Here is a 24,194-nt window from a genome sequence, read left to right on the forward strand (position 1 = left end):
ATTAACAGAAGCTACCAGGTCAAAAAGTGCTGGTAAGACATTGATAAAAAGCTCTTCATTAGCACGGTGCGCGGCAATGACTGCTGATGAAATTTAAAACAGATCATATTCAGCATGTTTGAAGTTGCCATCAGGTTAGCGCTCTTGATCTCAAATATTACTCACTGATTCATAAGGGGAGAGTAACTCAATCAATAAGTGAGTGAACACGTTATTGACTTTTAAACAACTGATAGTGAAGGAGGTGGTAGGCTGACTGAGAAGGTGTAACGTGATGTAATCTGACAACATCTTTGAGAAAATATTCCGCAGAGACAGTCAGCCCGAGGCGTGAGAGAACAAAGTGGCTGGTTGGGGCCACTTGGAAAATATTAAAGAAATGAAATAGGTGAGATGAGCGCCAAAATCCTACACACAAGTTCCATACTTGTATCAGCAGAATACAAGCAGAGGTGGCACCACTGTCAAATTATGTTTAGGGCCCCATAAAGGCTTGGCCCAGCACTGTATATGGAGTACAAAGTCAATCACTGCACTGCAGGAGTCTGTGTCCAATTCAGCGACGCCATCTGTTGGCAGGCATTTACAACCCCTGATCAATCTTATTGATCGTCCGAGACAATAGTCGCATGCAATATGACTAGAGGGACGAGGAAGTCAGTACATCATCAGCATGTGACCTTGATTGCCCAAGGGAGCATCGTGTCCCCCTTGCCGCGATGCAGCTGAAATCGTTGCTGAAAGCGGCACAGACCTTAAACGGCCTCTGAGAGGAGCCGCTTTGACTTGAGGATGCACTCGGGAGCAGTGGATGAAGCTCAAGACGGTTGACGGAAATTGTGTGAGAGAGAAGAGGATGACTTTGTATGCAGAACTGAGGAAGCAGATTGACACGTCTATCTTGAAAAGGTCAACAAGGCTCTATTGCCAAATGGCTACTGAGATCTATGCGTATATTTTAGACTAAAAGATTGAGGAATTTAAATTAGCAGAATTGAATCGTGATCCTGCGATTGGCTGGCAACCAGTCCAGGGTGTCCCCGCCTACTGCCCAGAGCCAGCTGAGATAGGCGCCAGCACCCCCCGCGACCCTTGTGAGGAATGAGCGGTCAAGAAAATGGATGGATGGATGAATAGTGATCTCCTTTTAAAAGTGGAAGTCAACCTGAAACATTTGACAATAATGTGACCTTACTAGTCAAAACATGACATTCTGATTAATATTACATTTGTGGAATATGATTTATGAAGCAAAGTCCAGGCGTTTTTAATCCATCTCAGGAGGTGGCCATTTCGCCACTTGCTGTCGACTGAAGATGACATCACAGTTGCTCAGACAACGACCAATCACAGTTCACCTGTTTTCTGAAGCTGAGCTGTGATTGGTTGTCACCTGAGACTTGAGCAACTGTGATGTAATTTTCACTCAACAGGTGGCAAAATGGCCACCTTCTGACAGGCATGTATTTGAGCAGCAAACTAGTAAAAACTAAGTAATACTAAACTATTTTGTTTGGGGATACGGACAATTAAAAGTCAACATGAGTCATAAAATCCACTGGAAGTAAAAGCAGCACAGCAGACTTGATCAAGACTTTTAATATTTCTCTTTTGGATGATGTACACGCAAAGGACAATCAATCAAAAAAACTGATTCAGCATTTTTTTTTTTTTTTTTATAGATCAGCTGTCCCCACAGACATGGAAACAGAGCCACCTGCAAATCAATCGATATAAAATATGATAGATGCTTACACCTTGCAGAGCTGATGAAAAGGGCATCAGTGCAATGACTGAGGAAAAAAAAAAATCCAATTAATTTTCAGAGTACAAGGGTGAGAAACTGAGCGCTGTCCTAGCCAGCCATCCCCAACACACATACGCTGATTCCTTCAGTGTTACGAACAGCCGCTTCATCATTTACACTTAGTCCCCCTCAGCCTTCATATCAGCTGGCCACATTGTGTTGCCCTGATGCAAACACACACAGACATCTACCAACAACAACAACAACAAATAAAGAATGGAATGACTACGATAGAACTCAGAGGGCTATTTCAGTCTATAGAAAGTCCAGATATGGGTGTCAAAATGAAAAACATGAACACACACTAATGATGAAGCCAAGACCGCCTGCCTGCAGCTCACGCATGCGTCAGAAGCATTCAAGCATTATTTTGGGGGTTATTGGGGGTCATTTCAGTATATAGCACCCGAAATAAATAACTGTGTGATGTGAATGCAGAGATAAGAACCATGGCAGCATTCTGTTGGGTCTCCGCTCTAACATGATGAGGTGGCTCAGGTAGGACCAAGAGCTGGACCTGCACATTTGGATTATTTGCGTCTTTGAATGGAAGCTAATGACTCACACAAACTCAATTAGGTTGGAAAGAAACCTAAATGGAGCAATACATGATGACAAACTAATGAAAGGCTGGTAGATAAGAGACAGTTTGCAGCAACCAGTATGTCCTGCACTGCGTGACAGTGTGACAGTGTGACATGGTCCATGGGCAGGAGACGCTGATGGCAGCATCTGGCCCGCCATTGTTTATTGTTTTGTTTTTAATCCTCTCTCAGTTCTTCAGCACCGCCTCGTAGCTCTGGAACACACATTGGGAGACCTCGGGGGCTCGGCATCTCAGAGAGACCTGACAAAGATCACAAGTAGGCTTTAATTAATCACACAGCAACAGGTTGAAAATTCACATTAACAGTTTCGGTGTTGATGTGCACCCACATTAAAAGGTTACTCGTTTCTTTATCAAAAGGATCCATCTTTAGTGTGGTACAGACACATCCCCAAACAGCACAGTGACTACCTGTCAACCTTTTAAATAGGCCAACTGACTCCCTCTAAAAACAGTTGGGACAAAAATATAACCCAATTATGGGTCAAAAATAATCTTCTTGGGTCAATTTGACCCAACTTTGAGTCTAAACTTGGGTTACTTTGTATCAAACAACCCATAAAAATGGCTCAGATGGTCTACTTCGGTCAATTTGACCCAACATTGGGTCAAAAATTGGGTCACTTTGTATAAAACAACCCAGACAGTTGGGTCAGATCATCTACTTGGGTCAATTTGATCCAACTTTGAGTCTAAACTTGGGTCACTTTGTATCAAACACCCATAAAGTTGGATCAGATCGTCTACTTGGGTTAATTGGACACAACTTTGGGTCAAAAATTGGGTAATTTTCTAGAAAAATAAAAACAACCCATAAAGTTGGGTCAGATCCTCTACTTGGGCTTATTTGACCCAACAGAGTAAAAAATTAGGTCTTTTGTCTAAAACAACCCAGAAAATTGGGTCAGATCATCTACTTGGGTCAATTTGATCAAACTTTCTAGGTTGTTTTGCACCAAAAGAAAAAAAAAAACAACCCAAAAACCATCTTGTATACAACAATGCATAAAGTTGGGTTAGATCCTCTACTTGGGTTAATTTAACCCAACTTTGGGTCAATAATTTTTATTTATTTATTATTATTTTTTAAACACAAAAGGGGTCAAAATGACCCATAAAGTGGATCAGTTCATTTTTAATCCATAATTGGGTTACTTTTGACCCAACTATTTTTAGAGTGCTGATTAAAAGTTGGAGGACAAATTATTTTCAATCTTTTCTCAGGGAACCGCCATTTTTGTCCAGGCCTGAAATAATTCGCTTGAAACATCACAATTCAAAAAGCAATGACTTTCAGTGGTTGATTTTCATAAAATGTTTTATTTATTATTTTTTTCAGATTAAAGTTATTTCTGTGATCTCTGTGGGTCTTCTTTCATAACATGCCCCATACATATATACATAAGGCAAATCTATCTGTTGTACAACCCATTATAATGAGGTGGTCAGTACAAGAATTTATGCTCAAACTTGGTTTAACCAAAAGCAACTCAATTACCATCCGAAGAGGGGAGAAGGGGGAGACAAGCAGGCCGACATCATTGGTCACACAGTTGCTATGGGGACACGAGATAGCAGATGAGAATGTGTCCAAAAGATAAGACGTGCCCCATTTTTCCAACATGTCCAACTCGGCTTAAATTGTTCCTCCCATTTTGCTTCTGTGACATTTGCTTGCACAGTTAAGATGCTGAGTGTTTAGGTTAAGTCAAAGCTGGTAGAAAAGGGGAGTGCAGAACTGGGCCAAGAATATAATATGCAAGGGCAAGAACTTAGAAGTAAAGCATCATGGGAGAACTGAAGCCAATTAAGGTGCTTCTTTAGGGAGAAGGCTGCTAAAGTGAAACTATTTCACGTCTGTGTTCAGCGGTTGTAACAATTAGTGTTAACATATTTTCTTTCAGAATGCAACGTAGACCAAAAAAGACGCAGTGGCAGGGCTTCATTCTCTCTTTCTCATCTAAAAATAGCCACCACCGACGTGGCTTCAGCGTGCCATGCCAAGGAACAAAGTGCAAGCAGCCCGCAAGCTCAGAGACAAGTGACAGAACAAACGGTGAACCAGCTTTTCTTTTCATTGCTAACGAGCAACAACCTCAACGTGCATCCAAACACCGACACCCACAAACTGCTGAGTCGAAGAAAGTGTAATCATCAAATGCAAACTGTGAACAGAATATATTAAAAAGTAATAGACATCAATTATTTAAACACTCTTTTACGTCAGTTTGTGTCTCGCAAAGAAGTAAGGAATAACAAATCGCTGGCCTGTCCAAACGTTAGGTACACCTGCGCAGTCTAATCAGATCCCATAAACAAGCTGCATCAAACACGCACGCCATCTTTGAAAAATGCCCTTTAGAATGAAATTACCTGGAATTAGAAGACTCACAGGCATATCGCATTTCTCACAACCGTTTCAAATTCTGATTGTTGAAAATGAACACGTGTCACATGGAGTCGTCTAGTCAGAAGATACAAAAAGATGATGTGAGCAGCAGAAGCAGCCGGGAGGTCACACCAAGGTTGTCATTCAGGACCCATCATCCAGAAAGTGTAAAGTCAAACATGATCCATCAAGATGGAGACAAGCTCAGACATGGAGCGTGACAAAATAGGCACGCACTGACACAAACACACAAACTCGTATTGGAGTCAAAGAGCAATCATCGCCTGCCTTCCCAGTCACTCTCTCCTCCTACTCCCTCATTATTGCACAACGCTATCTATCATCTTTTTCAACTCATCAACATCCACGTAGGCCTGTATATAAAATAATTACAGACCTGTCAATAGAATTCTTCACTGATTCATCTACAGTTCAATTTAACCAGAAAGGAAGGTCAGAAGGAGACTGTTGAAACTGCTCAAATTGTCTTAACTTCCAAACACATTCATTAAAATCTGCAAGTGCTGAACCCTAGTCTTCCAGTCAATTTGGGGTTGGTAAAATCTTGAATATTGTCAGATAATCATTAGCTGACATACATTGCCATGAGAAAGTATTTTCTCAAATTCTTATTTTATGCATAGTTCTTCCCCCCCACACACACACACTTTAACTCATTCCCTCCCAGTCATTTTTTACTGAAGCAACCCCCTTCGCTCCCGCCTGTTTTACTGGATTTTGCAAGGCCCACAGAATATTGTGTTCTATTGCTATAAAAACATGGAACCTGCCAAAAGAAATGTTAAAGTCTCTTCTTTCAGCAGATAAAAAAAAAAAAAAAAAAAAAAAAGTATATTTCTATTTGTTTCCGTTTTGCAGCAATTAGTATTAGAATACATCTAAGTTTCATCATTATTCACAAATCTGCTTAGAATTGTGAGGAAACGTCTTGTTTTCATCATGGCCCTAGTTGATTTATTTATTATACTCTGCTGCCACCTGCTGGCCGTTTTTGTAATTACTATTTTTTCACCCATTCTCTGGAGTTTGAGAGGCTGCTCTAGCATAAAAAAAATAACGTATAAATACGTCATTGGAAAACATTGTAATACATCTAAAACAACGTATTTATACATTTTTGGGAGAAAATGATTGTTTAAAATAACCTAAGTAAGTATAAATGTAGTATTTGAGTAAAAAAAGTAGTTGCCCCCGAAACATAACTGGTTGGGCGACCCTCAGCAGCAACAACTGAGATCAAGCAATTTCTCTAACTCTCAATGAGTCTTCACATCCATGGAGATTTCTTGACCCACTTTTCCTTCCAGAATTGCTTTAATTCAGCAACACTGGAGGGTCTTTGAACTCGAATGATTTTTTATTTTTTATTTTAAATGATCATGTCACAGCATTTCAATTGCATTCAAGTCTGACTTTGACCACTCCAATTTTATTTATTTTTAAGCCATGAAGTAGAGTTGACTTGCTGTGATCATTATTACACGCAGGTTCAGGAAGCTTTGAATAGTTTTTTACTTGATAAATCAAAACATTTAAAAACTGCCTTTTATGTTTACTGGGGTTATTTTTATCAAATTTAGGCTTGGAGCAGGAAGCAACTTTTATGGTCTTAGGTGTTCAGCTGAAAACGTTTGGAAATCCTGTGTGAACTCACCGTGTAGTTGGGGTTTCCTGCCTGGGCCCTGAGCTCCGCAAGCACCCAAATTCCATTGGTGAGTTTCATGGACTGGTACAGCATGTCCTGACCCTCCACGGTTCGCTTAGCGATAGTGAAGATGTTGCTTCCTTGCAGTTTGCTTGAGACCGCATCTTTGAAAACAAAGAAAATCTCATTCGAGCCGCAATATCACTGCATGTCAGGACTTACAATTATAATCAACAATTCCCAAATAAAAAGGTCCTCCACAGGGTCTGGCTTGCTGATGTGACGCACTAGCCTGTAATCCACCCATTTTTCTGCTCAAACGAAAAAGAATTATCGGTGAGGGAAAATATCCATTAAGCTGTCATTAGCATTTCTTCTCTAGCTCAGCTCCTCTGATGCTTGCATAAAACCAAATTATCCAACGCAAATAGGGACTGAAGCTTATGAATTGTCATTAAATACAATTTGCTTCAATGAATTTCATATTTGTCACGCTATATGATGTGTGACTTGACTCCATGGTATCACCTGAGTTAAGATGGCAGTCGTTGAGCTGGTACTTCGACTCATTTTCATTCGGAATGTCTTTCCATGTGGCAAGGAACACCTGTCGCTCTGCACATGACAAGATAAGCACATGGTGAGTGCAAAGTCTTTGTGCTAATGAGACAATATCAGTAAACAAACATTGCATGGGAGACACTCTTGTTTTGAACAAGACTGGACTCCCAAACATAAGCAATATGTAAAAAACATATATATAAAACACACATAATTGTGCATATGAACCTCTACATTACATCTAATAGGCAATCGGCCAATAACGCCATTACGAACAGATAGTCACATTAGAGGGATTTGAGAGCATGGAGTGAAGAGCTGCAGCAAACGCACTAACCCATCTTCCCGTCCTCTACGAAGAGCATGCTGATGGGGTACTGGCAGCTGAAGTAGAAGACGTCAATGTTGTTCTTCACGGCCACCTAGGAGAGCAGCAGTGTTCAAGGGGGAAGGAAGACGATAGCAAGAGAGCGCAATGCAAGAATAATTACTTGTCAAGTGTTATACGATCTTTTGTAGTCACTCATACCTTATGTCACATAGCACAAATTTTATTCACAAAAATGGAGGAACTCGGGTCCATGTGCACTGGAAGATTTTCTGCCTTTCAATTAAAAATGTGTTTACTACAATACTGATAAAATATTGATCGACCTTCCCATTCTGATGACCTTATTTTTAGCTCACAGAAGAAAAACATTTCTGTCCGAGGCAATGCAGCGAAGCTCTACCACTAACGGCATCAATGATATACAAAAACTACTTTGCAGTGAATGGTGATGATTTTCTTTTCTATGTCCAATATCCTTATGACTGTTCAACAATGATATTTAACTATACAGTAATTCCTGAACTGTAAGACACTGCTTTCTTCCCCATGCTTTGAACCCTGCGGCTTTTAATGTGCTGCGATTTATTTATGAATTTTTACTGACGAGCTTCAATTTTCGTCATATCTGACCAATGAAATTACCAAACATGTCACAGTGGACCAATGAAAGTGTCAGAGTCCGCCCTCATACTGAATACTCATCTGCCATTTGGAGCTGGCATGAACCTTTTTTTTTTTTTTTCAATTTCCACCACAGGATTTCAATTGGGTTGAGATCTGGGCTATTTGCAGGCCATGACATTGACTGGGTGCATCTTTCTCCAAGGAATGCTTTCACAGTTTTTGCCCTGTGGCATGATGCATTGTCCTCTTGGAAAATGATTTCATCATCCCGAAACAGTTTTTCAATTGAAGGGATAAGAAAGCTGTCCAAAATGTCAATGTAAACTTGTGCATTTAGTGAAGATTTAACCACAGCCATCTCCCCAGTGCCATTGCCTGACATGCAGCCCCATATCATCAAGGACTGTGGGAATTTTGACGTTTTCTTTAGGCAGTCCTCAGCACCAAACAAAATTCCAGCGTCATCACCTCGTCCAATGCAGATTCGTGACTATCACTGAAGATAACCTTCATCCAGTCATCCACAGGCCATGATTGCCTCTCCTTAGCCCATTGCAGTCTTCTTCTTTTTTGTTTAAGCGTCAATGTTGGTTTCCTTTTAGCTTTTCTGTATGTAAATCCAATTTCCTTTAAGCGATTTAGCAGAGTTCTGTTACATACATTGACTCCAGCTTCCTCCCATTTCTTCTTTAGTTGTCTTGTTGTGCATTTTCTGATTTCAAGACATATGGCCTTTAGTTGTTTGTCTTAACGCTTATATGTCTTCCTTGGTCTACCAGTACGCTTGACTTCAACAACCTTCCCATGCTGTTTGTACTTGGTCCAGCTCTTCGATACAGCTGACTGTGAACAGCCCACATCTTTGGCAACCATACGTGTAGAGTTACCTTCTCCAAGAACTTTGATAATCCTGTCTTTGGTCTCAAGAGACATCTCCCTTGTTGGAGCCATTATTCTTGCCAATCCACTTGGACTAGCAGCCCTCCAAGGTGTGATAACTGCACTGTTTTTAACTGCTGACTAACGAGCAGATGTAATTTGAGGCAGGTGCCCAATTAAGGAAAGGAAATTGACTGGGTGTGTCCTTATATTCTGCTCAAAATGGAGCAGTTTCATATTTTTTTTTTCTTCAGAATGGAGTGATTCCATATTTATTTCCCTGCACTTACTGTATAAAAGTAACATTTACTGACCAGCACAATGTTTTTTCTTCATTTCTTTTAGTGTTTCTGAAAGCCAAGATGTTGCACTTTGGAATGACCTTACGATTGTTTCATGCTTTTTATCTGAGTTTGATCTACAGAATAAACCGTCCAAGACTTATGATTCCATACTTTTTGCTAGGGGTTGTATTATTGCCAAGAGCTATCAGCCAATCCGCTTCTTCTTTGACAATCATTCCATGTGGGTATTATAATAATAAGAATTAAAAAAAAAAAAAAAAAAAAAACACTAAGGGCAACCTTAACTCTTTTACTGCCACACGTTATGGGGGGAAAAAAAAAAAAAAACTCCACAGTGCTATTTCGCCAATTACGAGCATTCATCAGATTCCATTAGATTCTGTCACATTTCATTGTAATTCCATGCACCAGCAGCCCATTGAAAAGACACAATGCTGCCATCTGCTGGCCACAGTTAGGTTGTGTTTTTGATTCCACAACCCATTGACCAGGCAACGCTGCACTTAGACGTTGCTCCGTCCATTTAAGAAGAAAAAAAAAAAACGTAGATAACATTTCACGTTTATGGCAGCATACATCTTGATTTTACTTATCGTTATTAAACGTTTTTGGCAGTCAAAGAGTTACATCAGGGTCGCAACTTTTTCTTTTTTTTTTTTTTTTTTTTTTTTTTTTTTTTTGAAGAGCTCAGAATTGTTCATTCGGTAGTCTTACCGATTCAACGTCTCGTCATCATTGCTCTTTTTTTTTTTTTTTTTTTTTGTGTGTGTATGTGTGCGTGCGTTTGCGTGCGTTTGCGTGCGTGCGTTTGCGTGCGTGCGTTTGCGTGCGTGCGTGCGTGCGTTTGCGTTTGCGTGCGTGCGTGTGCGTGCGTGCAAATACGTATAAATTTATACTCATTCATTCACCTAAAACCTTATAAATATCCCATTACCCTTCGCCTTAACCAGGTACTTCAGAATCTTGCCAGAGTCGTGAGATTTAAATGGTCAGGAGACCAGAGAAAAGGTCAGAAAAAAAAAGAAATAAAGAGAAAAGAAAGGTAAATCAAAGTGACATCCAGCACCGACCAAACACTTCCTGCCTTCCCCATGATTACAAAATCAAAGTCTTACGCCAACCCCGGAAGCCTCTAAATTCCAGCAAATTTAGCGAGATCTCAAGAGCCCAGAGGAAAAACTAAAGAGAGGAAGGAGGGAAGGATCGATAAGGCAGAGTGAGATCAATAGAAGCCAGTACATCCAATCCATCAAAGTGAAGTCCAGCACCAACAAGACCCCTCCTGCGTGGTTACAAAACCGGAGTCTTATGCCAACCCCAGAAACCTCATACTTCTAATAAATTAAGATCTCAAGTGACCAGAGGAAAAACTAAAGAGAGGAAGGAGGGAAGGATAGATAAAGCAAAGTGAGAACCACAGACACCAGCACCAACTGATTCAAGGGGCTGTGGGAGGGAGAGGGTACTTCTGTTGAGTTTCAGTAGATGCTGGTGCGACGGATCTGGCATGCATAAGGACCACCACCAAAGAAAGAAGCCGTCAACCGCGGTCCAGCAAAGCGAGCACCCCCCCCCCCCCCCCCCCCCCCCCGGAATCCCCAGGCCGCGGCAGCACCAAGGCCACCCCCAAGCCACCCGAGCGGACACCGGTCGGCGAGCCGACCCAGACACCCGGAACACCCCCGCCCCAGCCCCGGCCCACACCCCCGAGCCCAAGGCCGCAGAACGAGGCCTAGCGGGCCCCCACAGCGCCCCACCGGTCCCCAGCCCCCATCCCCCCACGACCCCCCCGCACCCCACCCAAACCCGCCATCCACCACGACCCAGGCCCCACCACCCCCGACCCCCAAACCCCCGAACACACCCCGACCCCCAGCACCCAACCCCCCACCCACCCATACCTCCACCCCCCCCAAACAAGCCGCCCCGGCACCGGGCAGCAGCGCAGAGAGGGAAGATGTGCCCACCCCACCTCCAGCCGCACGAGATTTGCACAGCGGCGGGAGGGGGGAAGCAGAGGAGGAAGCACCAGGGGAGAAGGCGGAACACCAGAACACCGAGCCCGGTGGGGAGAGGCCCCGGTCGTCACGCCAGAGTACTAGTGACACCTAACCCTGTTACTGAGTCCGCCAGCTCGCCGACTGGCGAGCTCTACCCTTACACCGTGAATGTGGCCCCACCCAGTGTATATACAAGTGTGTGCGTGTGGTGCATTAAAATTGGGAGCAGGTGAGTCGGAGCAGAGGGAAACAATTTCCCCTACTCCGACACACCCGTATCCCCCCCAAAAAAATGAATATGTATATGTGTGGTGCATTAAAAAAGGGACTGGAGGGACAAAGTGGTGGGGCAGGGACACAAATGGGGGGGACCACAGCGCTGCCAGGCACTGCAGTCCATCCCCTCTGATGGCTCCCCGCCCCAACTCACCCCTCCCCTTGGACGTGAGGTGCATTAAAATTGGAGGGGAGTTGAAGGGTGAAGACGGTGTTTCCACCCTTCCCCACCCCACCAAGAAATGTGTTGTGTGCCCTATGTGTATATTTACAAAGTGTATAGTGCAAGCTAGTGAAGTGAGTAAGAGGAGCGACCAGCGGGGCCTCACCCAACCCGGCGGGTGTAGGTGGCACGCCCGCCCCCCAGCACCCCCACCCCCACCCGCCCCCCACCTCATCCACCCGGCACCACAATGGGCGGACAGCCAGCGCAGCAGGGCTACCGGACAGCCCACCGGCCACCGGAGCCCGCCCGGGGCGCCAGGAGTTATACCGGAGTGGGGCAGGCCCCAAACCCTCGCCCGGCCCCCGGAGCCCGACGCCCGGGCCGGGGAGGGAGCCCCAGGCCCAGGGAGAGGGAGGGGGAGGGGCCGCAGGGCAGACAGGGAAGGGGGGGGGGGGGGGCGGGGGAAGCGGGGAGAAGACGACAAGAAGGCGAAAGGGCGGCTGCAGGGCAGGAGGCGGGGGGGGAGAGGAGGAGGGAGGGCGACAAGGGAAAAGGGACCGGGAGGCAGAGGAGGATGGGCGGGAGGAGGCGAGGTGGGAGAGGCGACGGGGGGGAGGAAGGGGGAGGGGAGAGGGAACCACGGGGCACACCGGAGGCCCACCCACCCCGAACCGCGCCGCCGGGCACGGAGCAGCGGACCGCGCCGGGACGGCACCGCCCCGGGCACCAGGGGAAGCACCCCAACACCGCACCCCACAGGGGGCCCAGGGAGCGGCCAAGACGCAACCGCCACCGAGCAGACAACGGGGGGGGGGCAGAACCACCCCCGCCCGACCACAGGGGACGGCGTCAAGAAAATTGACTAATTAGCATGCAGTAACACCAAGTGTTGATGCTTAGTGCCCACTAGAAATAGATCTTAAGGAGTTATTGAGTATAGTGTCGTATAGTGTGGTATGCTCGAGCCCACTAGCAGCAACTAGGTTCCTGACTATATAAAAATAAAAACAATCAGATACAAAATACCAAATACAGGAGCAGCGAAAACAGAAGTTGTAACGATGTGGTGGCTCTCGTTAACAGGCAGAATCTTGGCAGGATTAAGTTGCCAAATTGAGATTAAAATATTCTATGTACATAGACCATATTTGTTTAAATCTTGATACTTGATTTTTATTTAAGGCAGAGATTTTTTCCATTGAGATATAATTTATTAGTAAGTTTAACCAGTGGTCGATATTTAGAGATTGTTTATTTTTCCAATTGACAAGGATTATTTTTTTAGCAATAGTAAGGGCTATAAATATAGATTGAGATTGTTTACATGGTAGCTCAGTTATTGTTAAGTCACCTAGTAAACACAATCTTGGAGATAAAGGAAGCCTACAGTTTAATATATCAGCGAGCTTTCCCAAGATTTTAGTCCAGAAATGCAGCACTGGAGTACATGACCATAAAGCATGAAGATAAGTATCGGCAGTGTTTTGTGAGCACTGGAGACAAATGTCGGAGTCAGAGAGTCCCATTTTTTTCATCATATATTGTGTAATATATGTTCTATGAAGTATCTTATATTGGATAAGTTGCAAATTTGTCTGTTTGGTCATTTTAAATACATTTTCACAGATTTGGGTCCAAAAGTCTGGTTCCGGAACTATAGACAAGTCTTTTTCCCATTTTAAAGTCGGTAAGTACGTTTTATTTGTGTATAAAAATAACTTATATATTTTTGATATTTTCTTTATTGTTGTTGGAGAAAGCTTTATAATATCTTTAGCTAAGACAGGCAGTTGGAGCGTATCCTGAAGTGTTGGGATTTGTTTCTTAACCATATTTTTAACTTGCAGATAATGTAAGAAATTTCCCTTTTTTATTTCATATTTCTGGACCAAGTTTGTATACGATATAAACTTATTATCTGAGAAAAGATGATGAAGGTGTGTAATTCCTTTCTGCTCCCATAGGCTTAAATGGAACGACTGATTATTAAGTTGAAAGTCGGGGTTATGCCAAATGGGAGAGAGCCCACAGGGCGCCAATTGGGAGTTTGTAATTTCTAATGCCTTCCACCAGGCAGTCAGGGTGGCGGCTATCATTGGGTTTTTAAAACAATTATGTCGTCTTATTGATTTTGTAATAAAGAGTAAATCTGACAGTCTAAGATTATTACAATCCTTCTGCTCCAATTCCAACCAACAGTTAGTATCTCTGTTGGGTTGTGTCCATAGCACAAGATATTGTAGTTGATTAGCTAAATAATAGTACATAAAGTTTGGTGCCTCTAAACCTCCTTTAGATTTACTTTCCTGAAGAGTAGATAGACTAATTTTGGCTTTTTTTTTATTCCAATAGAATTTTATGATAGCAGAGTCCAGCGATTGGAACCAGTTAGACGTAGGTTTAAATGGAATCATTGAAAATAAATAATTAATCTTTGGTAAAACTTTCATTTTTATAGTAGCTATCCGTCCTATTAAAGAGATCGGAAGATTATTCCAGCGCTCCAGGTCACTACGGATACTATCCAATAATGGTGAAAAATTTAAAGAAGTTAATTCAGTTAACTTAGGTGAAATTTTAACACCTAAGTATTTTAAATTACCTGTAGGAAAGGAGTAGTGTGGATCCTGACTTGTAGGATTCCATGAATTTTCTGTAATAGGTAATAATGTTGATTTTGTCCAGTTAATAGAGTAATCTGATAAGTGAGAGAATTTAGTTATTAATTTAAATGCTTCCCCTAGCGAGATAGCAGGTTCTTCTAAATAGAGTAATATATCATCGGCATATAGATTAATTTTATGTTCTATTGTCCCGGAGTGGATTCCTTGGATCCGTCTATCCTGACGTATAGCTAATGCAAGCGGCTCAATAAATATAGCAAATAATAAAGGAGAAATTGGGCACCCTTGTCTTGTTCCCCTTTGTAAAGTAAAACTCTGTGATGTAATCCCATTAGTAGTAACTGTAGCTTTAGGAGAATCATATAATATTGAGACCCATTGAATGAATGACTCCCCGAAGCCGAATTTATTTAAGACAGCAAAGAGGAAGGACCAGTTAACTTTATCGAATGCTTTTTCTGCGTCCAGCGAAATAACAACTGCCTTTTTATCATACCGCTGTGACATACTAATCAAGTTAAAGAGTCTCCTAATATTATTAGTAGAATGACGACCTTTAATAAAACCTGTTTGATCACTATGAATAATTGTCGAGATTACCGTCTCTAATCGAGATGCCAAGGCCTTAGCGATAATTTTAATATCGGTATTAATTAGTGATATCGGTCGGTAACTTGACGGGAGGGTAGGGTCTTTTTCTGGCTTTAATAAAAGTTTAATTGCTGCTATATTCATATCTTGACGTATATCACCTTTACTTTTAATTTCAGTTACTACTCTTAGAAATAATGGAGCAAACATTAACCAGAAATGTTTAAAAAATATAGCCGGAAAGCCGTCTGGACCAGGTGCTCTGCCATTAGGCATACTGTCTAAAGCACGATACAACTCATCTATAGTAAGCGGGGTATCGAGAATATCTTTATGTTCAATAGATAACTGAGGTATATTTAAGCTGTTTAGGAATTCCTCAATATATTCAGGGTTAGGTCTATTAATTTCTGTGTATAGATTTCGATAATAGTTATAAAAAATATGGTTAATTTCTTCTGGTGATTGTGTGCATTCACCATTTATATCTTTAATAGCCGTTATAAGAGATTTTTCCCGATTCCGTTGAAGTTGATTTGCCAGGAATTTACCTGATTTATTATTATGTTCAAAATTATTATATCTCAACTGTTGTATTATAAACTCTGTCTTTTTAGATAACATGTTATCTAACTGTATTTTTATATTCTGTAGTTCTATCCATATTTGATTATTTGGGTTTAATACATATTCATCCGTTAGTTGTTTAATTTTATCTTCCAGGTATTTTTCTAATTTTTGATCCTGTTTCTTTTTATAAGTTGAATATGATATAATTTTCCCTCTAATTACCGCTTTCCCTGCTTCCCAGAGAAGAGATGGAGATATATTTGGAGAGTCATTTATTTCCAAAAAATCTGCCCACTCCCTTCTAATAATTTTATCAAACTCTACGTCTTTCAGTAATGAGATGTTAAAACGCCATATCGGGGGAGGTTTAAAGGTAGAGTCAATTTGTAGAGTGAGGGAGACTGGTGCATGATCACTTATAATTATAGAATGTATTTTTATAGCAGTTTTATCAACAATAGAATTATTTGTAAGGAAAAAATCAATTCTTGAGAATGATCGGTGCACAGCAGAGAAGAAAGTAAATTCCTTCTTAGTTGGGTTTTGAAGTCTCCAGCCATCGCTGAGGCCAAAATCCTCCATATATTCATCTATTACTTTAGCGGATCGTAATCGCCTTGTATATATCGTATTATTAGAACGATCTATTAACGGGTTCAAGACCGTGTTAAAATCACCTCCAATAATAATAGTAGAATTTGTTGCTAAATCGAGTAACCGAGAGAAAAATTCATGGAAAAAATCAGGGTCATCATTATTTGGGGCATATCAATTACCAATTGTATATACTTTATTAAATATAGTTACCTGGATAATAATATATCGGCCCTCTAAATCTGTTACTATATTATTTAGAGTAAAGAATAAATTCTTATGTATAAGTATAGAGACACCTCTTTGTCTACTATTATAGGAGGCAGAGTAAACTTGACTAAAATTTTTATCTATAAATAATTTTTCTTCTGATTTTTGTAAGTGGGTTTCTTGTAGGAGACAAATATCTGCCTTAAATTTTGAGAGATGGTCTAAAATTTTTATTCTTTTTGCCTGGGAGCGAGCGCCACACACATTCCAGGAGACCAGAACTAATTTCTGCATACAAGCAATATAGACTCAGTCTTATGTATACATCTATATAAGCTGCTTATTAATATTAACATATTGTAGGATAGCAAAAGAGTAATTAGGCAATTTATATAATTTATATAAAGAGAGAGATAGCAAGTAGATAAGTATAATAGTGAAGAAACGTGGGGGGAAGTGAGTGTGAAGGAAATCTGTGGGGGATTCAACATAACAATACACCAGTAAATGGTGACCTAAGCGAGATTATTATTATTATTATTATTATTAATTTTTTTTTTTAAGAATATATTTTTATATTATTATTATTATTATTATTATTATTACTATATAGCCTATGCATAATATAAATTCATATTCTATTTCGTAACCCATTATCCATACATATACATATACATACACATATATATACATATATACACATATACATACACATACATACGTCAAATAATCACACAATGCTCGGCTCTACCAATTGTCAGTTAGAACAGCCAAGGGGTCAAGGGTCGCAACTTTTTCATTGCAGCATATCACTAGGCATGTGGTTGGGCATCGACAACTCTAATCAGTGTGCTTTTGTTCAGCTCAGTCACACATTGGTAGTCTAATTGTACATCCTGGTAGTGCAGCACATACTGCTCCTTTTGATCACGCGCTTACACAGCCACCATCAGCACACAAAATCGTTACGAGTGTACAAGTAATTTAGCGACTGCTGCAGTATTCGGAAACCTAATTCTTTCACAGAGGATATTTCTTGTTGACAATAACAGTTATCATGGTGTGTACTGAACTTGAGATCTACAACTAACAATCAACTCTTGTCAAGCTCCAGCTGTTACCACAAGTTGCTACTTAAGACCACCTACATGAGTAAGAGGAACATTTTAAACCCAGAGTCAGGGAGTTAAAGTTGAAGTAATGATGAATGATTAATGCGGCTGCAGTTAATGAAGCAATCTGCTATCTTAGCTAAACTGATCACTTGAGGGTTTGGAGCCCGGCTCAACGCAGCAGGTGACTGCCATTAATTATGAATAGCCTGCAGTCACAATGCTTCTGTCCTCAGCCATGGAAGCTTTTCTCTTTAATGTGAACAATTGCCATAAAATGTTTCAGTCAGTGTGGAGGCTACAAAAACTGTAACCACACATCAGTGGTGAAAAGAGTACTCTTAATAATGTTCTGGGACACTACCTTCCATCAGCACTGAAGAATGACAAAAAATTCTTTTTGAAATTATCTGCGAGTGTGTCAAACTAGAACGTGGTGCCCATCAAAGCGAAATAGAAAGCCGGAGAAGGCGAAGTGAAACAAAGGAACCACATGTTGCATGACCACTAAGGATTGCCCCGCACCTGTAGAAGCTCTTATCTTCTTTCAACAGCTCCTGCTCCTTCTACTATTCTGTCTAATTCAAACTACTGCATGGCGCTAATGTGTTAGAAACAAAAATGTTTAGACTAAGAGCAGAATCACATTATTCAGTCATGAATTAAGTTAAAGAAATAATTGAACCACTAAATATTTTTGGTGTTTTAATAGGGCTGGGCAATATAAATGGTACATATAAAGGTATACATTTTGCCGAAGTTAAGAGATTTTGACTCTACCATCTTACCACGGTAGCGCATGTTGATGACATAATCGCATATCGCATGTTGATGACATCATATCATCTGCGTCCCAGCCTTGCGCATAGCTCGCACTCAGAGTAACAAATAAGAGTAAAAAAAATAATCACAAGTGGTTGATGAAGCTTAATTTTTCATCACTATTTCAGTCTTTTTGTGTTATATAAAACCAATGGCCACTTGTGCATGCCCTTGTGATCTTCACGTGAATACCTACTATAAGCCAGTTGTAGGCTACTGTTTTCATTTAAAATATCAGCAATATTTTTTGTTTGCACTATTTTGCACCAGAGGGTGCTGACTTAATTTTGATTTGAGATTTGCACAATATATGCTATCCAAAGACGATTTAATCTTTCTTTGTTTTTTAATAAATGTAGCTTCTATAAAAGACCGTGTAAACCAGTAAGCAAATTATTTATATTAAAAACAAAACAAAACAAAACACTTCATTCTATACTGTGATATATACCGTTACCATGAAGGGATGCAGTTTATACCGTGATATGAATTTTGGGTCATATTGCCCAGCCCTATGTTTATGCATCGAGAATATCGCTGGAGTATCTATCTCACAGTTTGTTAAATTTTATATTTTTTCCACAAATCTATATTATTGGTCAGTCCACACGTGTTTATTATTGACCAATCTAAAGTGTTGGAAAAGGTTTGCTCTCTCTGACGATGCAAATTTTAATGGTTGATCAAAGAAGCTATGCAAATTTTAATGGTTGATCAAAGAAGCTGTTTTTGGGGTCTCCTGACAAGTCATGATGATCCTCTGATAATCATCAGGTCATCACATTTTTGCATCATTTTAGAGGGTAACGCTGGATGATAATTCTAGACTAGGGGTGGGCAACTGGCGGCCTATGGACCACTCAATTTAAAAAAAAAATAAAAAATGTTTGGTTTTTTTGGTGGCGAAATTATAAACACGTTTCCTCTACTATATAAATAAAGATGACTTGACTTCAATAGACCCCACATTGTTGTAGTTCGGCACCTGCAGTTGTATTTAGTTGCAGGCCGGCATGTATTTTGTCTCTATTAAAATAGAATTTTTGTCATACATCTGGTTAGGCTATGCATGGCCCCACAGTAGAGTTTTGTGAAAAATTGCGCCCCCCAACCCCACTCTAATATTTAAGTTGCCCATTCCTGATATAGACCAATGCAAAATACAGATTTAGTAGTACACAGGAAGTCTTCCGCCCATTTTGAATGCCTTACCTGCAGGTTATTGAGAGGTTCCATCTTCATGACAGGCCCCACAGTATTGAGAGGAAGGACCGCTTCTATACTCTGGTTTGGGCTAACTGGAGTAAGAACCTGGAGAGGACCAGCAGGAGCCAAACCAAAACTAAAGCCAGGGAGGAGAAAACGAGTTTAAACGACAAAACTGTGTACATTCAACTGCTGACACCTAACTAAAAAGATGTTACCTATTTCTGTTGAACTGAATGGCAAAATCAGTCATGACACTCATTGCTTTATTTGTGAGGGTCATCTCCATTTGAACAATCCCAGCTCGACGACCAAATGTGCCTGAAATCTCCAGACCCTTCGCCTTCATAGCTGGAAGCCAAAGCTAGAAAAAGAATCACTTCTATCAATAAGAAACCCAGTGATGTTCCCAACAAATTCAACAGCACATATTCTTTTAACTCACCGTTTTAGGAGGTACATAGGCTCCCATTTGCATGCCAACTCCACCGCCAAGGTCAAACAGGTCGTCAAGACCCCCACTTACAGGGGCGGTGAAAGACGGCGGTCCGGCAGTGGGCGGTGCACCAAAGCCAGCTGTCATCTGCAGGTCAGGAAACAAAAATCAATGAATCGGCGCAAAGCTGCTTGAAGGTCGAGGTGAATTACAACAACTTACAGCGGGACTTCCTCCAAGGTCTCCGCCAAGCTAGAAGTGAAACAAAAGGTTAGGTTATCGACTTGTGTAACATGAAGTGATATTGTGCAGGTTTGAGGAGGTTGGATGATGAGTGAGCAGCTGCAAGCATGGGAACTAGGAGGGGAGGATAAAACATTTTACTGAGTATACACTGCTCGCTAAGAGGGATGAAAGTGGTGTAAAAAAAGTCGTGATAAACAATGATAATGGTAAACTATTGTGTGTAGGAAGTGGGGTGTCACTTAAACAATACACACTGTTAACGTTTCTTAAAACAACAACAAAACCGAATATCAAGACTATGGAAACATTAACTCATTCACTCCCGACCATTTTCACTGAAGCAGCCCCCTTTGCTCCAGGCTGTTTTACTGGATTTTGATTGATTTTGCAAGGCCCACAGATTGTGTTCTATTGGGATAAAAACATGGAACCTACCAAAAGAGTCTCTTCTTTCAATCAGGGGAAAAAAAAAAAAAGGATATTTCTATCCATTTCGCATCAATTAGCATTAGAATATAGCCAAGTTTCATCATTATTCACAAATCTGTTTAAAACTAGGGAAAACAGCTTGTTGCAACATGACCCTGCTTGATCTCATACTCATACTGCCACCTGCTGGCCGTTTTTTGTAATAACTACCATTTGCTTCAACCGTTCTTTCAGTTCAGAGGATGCATCAAAGCCTTCTGTATACTCCAACATAAGAAAAATATAAATACATCTTTGGGACATGGGTAATATTTAAAAGAGAACATATTTATGCGGGAGCAAATGAGTTAAGCACAGATCAGATGAATTGGTAAATTAATCTAGAGGTCACAGTGGTACATCAGGGGACAAGAGTGCATTGTAGTCTCTCGCCAGTCCAACCTCAGTGGGGCTGTAATCTGGGGGCGAAGGGGACTGATGGGGGGGCTGTGGTGACTGAGGAGTGTCCGTCCGCAAGGGAACGGGCGGCTGATTGAAAGATGAAACAGATTGCAGATCCCACAGGTAAACAATAGATGGGGCCCTGTGTCCAACTACATATCATGGTAACAGGTAAAAGATGATAAATGAAATTATGCATGAGAATAAATTCAGATGTGGACAAATTAATTGTAATGCTTAAAATGGGTTCAAAATGTTCCCTCCCCTCCGTGTCGTTACCGGCTCAGACTCATCCCCCATCTGCAGGTGCAGCATTGAACAAGGAAGGAAAACATAACTTAGTGGAAAGAAAAAAAATAAACAGCATAATAAAAAGGAAAGAGATAGCACACGAGGCAAAGCAAAAACATTCAAAGTAATTGTCGAAAGGTTTTACCAGGCTATCCAGTCCTCCTCCAAGTAGGTCCATAGCGCCCATCTGCAGGCCAGAGGAGGGTGGTGGTGGTCCAGTTGTGCTTGTAGGTGTCAGGTCTAGATTGAGCAGATCTCCCAGAAGGTCCTGAGACGGGATAACGGCAGGGGGCGCCTCAGAAGCAACAGGAGCAGAACCTGTGTCCGGGCTCTCTGCATTTTCCCCGCTAGTAGAAAGAGGGTGAAGAAAAAGTCAAATATTACCAGTTTGGAAGTAGACTTTCCTTTGTAAGATGAATCAATACAATATTTATACTTATAAGAACTGTAGGAACCTAAATTGAGTCATTCATACTTGGATAAAAGGGGGCTATTGCATTATTTAGTGAGTGCGTGTTTGTCTCTATTCTTGTCATCCTGGAATAATGCTCTTACTGCTTCAATACTGATGTAAGCTATGCAACAGAACCAAAAAGATAGTCTGGATTTTTTTTTCTCTGACGATGACAAGCTAAGCTGTTATTAATTAGCAACAGGAGCTATTCCCATCATTCCACATTTTCATTCAAAGAATTTCAAGTACCCCGAGGAACGCAATGCACTTCATATCTGCACTTCCTGCAGTGCGGGTCTCAAACAAGTGGAGAGTGACTCACGATCCAGCGCTGCCGGGGAGTCTCTTGTGCTGAACGCCACGGCTGCCCTCGACAAAAGCACTGGGCGGCTTGTGATAGACGGAGGCCAGAGTACCGATGTGGCATATGAGCTCCTCCAGCAGTGTGGGTTCAATCAAGTCGGTCTCCTCGGAGATTAGAGGCTTCTCAGCCAGAACCACTTCCTTAGCAGCCACTGGGTCAGTGGAGAGCAGACGCCAGTAGATGTAGCCACGATCCCTCAGGTCTGGATTATCAGAGTCCTGGTGAAAGACACATTAGGAGGAAACATTAACACCTAATGTCCATGCAATTGAGAGCAGTGGCATGGAAATGGATTATTCTTACCTGAGTTGCCAGGCTGAGGACCTGCTGCACCAACTCTTGGGTCTCCGTCGGCTTCTTGAGGAACAACTTAACAATGGCTGTTAAAAGCTGTAGCTGCACCTGAATTACAGAATGAAAAGAAGCAGAATTTTTTAAAACCTCTCAATTACCTGAAAAACATTGAATTTGCCCAAGGTTAACTGTAGGGAATCTTTTTGTCCGATCTTTAAACGATTGCTTTTAACACACACCTTACCATACTGCTCAGGTTTCTCATAAATGTCATTTTACAGTTCAATTAAAGCAATCAAATGGAATTTCCCAACCGTGACAGTGAGGCCCGTTTCCATATTGACATTAAAATGGCCATCGGCTTGTATTCTCCTAAACCCACCTGAGTGCTTTCATCATGGAAACCCTCCAAAAAGCTCTCAAGTAGCTCATCAGCGTTGTCGATGCGCTCCGCATATTCGCCCACAATCCAAATCATGGCTGCACGTGCTTCCGGCTCATCCAGTGAGTCCAGGTTTTCACACAAAGTGGCAATCACACTTTCATACCTACAAATAACATGAAATGCACTCAAAATGTCACAAATAAATGAAAAAAAGAGAATGGCTTGTTACTAAATAAATAAATAAATAAATAAAATAAAAATATAAATAAAATAAAAAAAAATTTAAAAAAAAAATCAAGCCCTGCTTTTTTGTTCATTGTTTCATATTCAAATCACTGCTTGTTTATAAGGATAAACGCTTGAGAAAATGTTCATTGGTACTTCCAAAACATTACCCAATTACATGCAGTAAATAAACATTACTAGACATATTGCTTCATCTTGATCAGGTGGGTGATCGTTTATTTAAATTTGGTTATCGCTCCCAAAAATGCTGACTCTGTAATGTAGATTTGACACTGAAACGTAAAAGACCATCACCACTATGCAGTAATATCACTTTTCACAGAGGATAAAGAATATATGCCTTCATGCCTTTCCAATATGCAAATTCCAATTAAGCAAAAATATGTGGTTAAATATGTCAAATATGCATTTTTTCTTTTCCTCTGGACCATTTAAAAAAAAAAATAAAATAAAAAATGGACAAGTCAAGGTACCACTGTACTGTGTAGTCTTGTTGGTTTCAATTCTTGCCAGAAAGTTTCTAATCTGACACACAAATGTAAACACATTCGATTCTGGCTATACCAGGCATGCCAGACATCTCAAGAGTGTGGAAAACGGATTGCAGTTAACGGTCGATGCGCTTACACATGCACTGAGAGATGAAACAGTGATCAGACAGGTACTCTTTGATGTCTCATGGTGACCTTTTGCAGCTGTGGCACATTGATTGCTTCGCCTTTCGTACAATATAAATACAGTGAAACCTTGATTTAATGGGTGAACAAGGGGAGGGGTTGTCCATTAAAGCAGTGGTTTTCAACACTGGTCCTGGGGAGCCCTATACAGCCTGTTTTCCATGTCTCCCTCAACCAACACAGGTAAGGATCGTTGTCAGGCTTAAAGCAGAGGTTGCTGATAAGATGATCGTTTCAATCACCCGTGTTGGCTGAGGGAGACATGGATAAGAGGCTGGATAAGGGTCCCCAGGGACCCAGGTTGAGAACCAGTGCATTAAAGAGTAGGGTGAGCACAAAAAAAGTATTTATATGTTGCATGTATCCCCACTAGTCTAAACGCGACATTCAGAATAATATTGTGATTGTGTAATATGAGTATAGCATCAAAATGCACCTGTTTTTATCCATTTTTAGGGGTCGGCCATTTTGCCACTTCCTGCCGACTTAAAATGACATCATACTTGCTCAGGGCTCAGGTAACGACAGTTCACCTGTTTTCTGACTCATAATCCACAAACATACTAACACAACGCAATAAACGCAATAAAA

General features: G+C 41.2%; 1 protein-coding gene across 4 annotated transcripts in view; it reads right to left on the reverse strand.

Moving 5' to 3' along the window:
- Positions 1–1,583: 1,583 nt before the first annotated feature.
- Positions 1,584–24,194, reverse strand: part of ap1b1 (adaptor related protein complex 1 subunit beta 1) — a 30,083-nt gene continuing 7,472 nt past the window's right edge. For 2 of the 4 annotated variants that reach the window (XM_077521634.1, XM_077521633.1), the window contains exons 11-24: positions 22,678–22,843; positions 22,305–22,403; positions 21,960–22,219; positions 21,329–21,530; positions 21,172–21,192; positions 20,893–20,979; positions 19,999–20,028; positions 19,786–19,923; positions 19,559–19,704; positions 19,347–19,476; positions 7,368–7,452; positions 6,998–7,084; positions 6,479–6,633; positions 1,584–2,654 (exon numbers count right to left, since the gene is read on the reverse strand). In XM_077521634.1, the coding sequence (XP_077377760.1) occupies positions 2,580–2,654; positions 6,479–6,633; positions 6,998–7,084; positions 7,368–7,452; positions 19,347–19,476; positions 19,559–19,704; positions 19,786–19,923; positions 19,999–20,028; positions 20,893–20,979; positions 21,172–21,192; positions 21,329–21,530; positions 21,960–22,219; positions 22,305–22,403; positions 22,678–22,843 (1,681 nt within the window). In that variant the 3' untranslated portion in view covers positions 1,584–2,579. The remainder of the gene's footprint in view (positions 2,655–6,478; positions 6,634–6,997; positions 7,085–7,367; positions 7,453–19,346; positions 19,477–19,558; positions 19,705–19,785; positions 19,924–19,998; positions 20,029–20,892; positions 20,980–21,171; positions 21,193–21,328; positions 21,531–21,959; positions 22,220–22,304; positions 22,404–22,677; positions 22,844–24,194) is intronic. The other 2 variants (XM_077521635.1, XM_077521636.1) reach the window with 2 other exon arrangements.

The sequence above is a fragment of the Festucalex cinctus genome, chromosome 5, assembly GCF_051991245.1.
Source record: "Festucalex cinctus isolate MCC-2025b chromosome 5, RoL_Fcin_1.0, whole genome shotgun sequence".
NCBI lineage: Eukaryota > Metazoa > Chordata > Actinopteri > Syngnathiformes > Syngnathidae > Festucalex > Festucalex cinctus.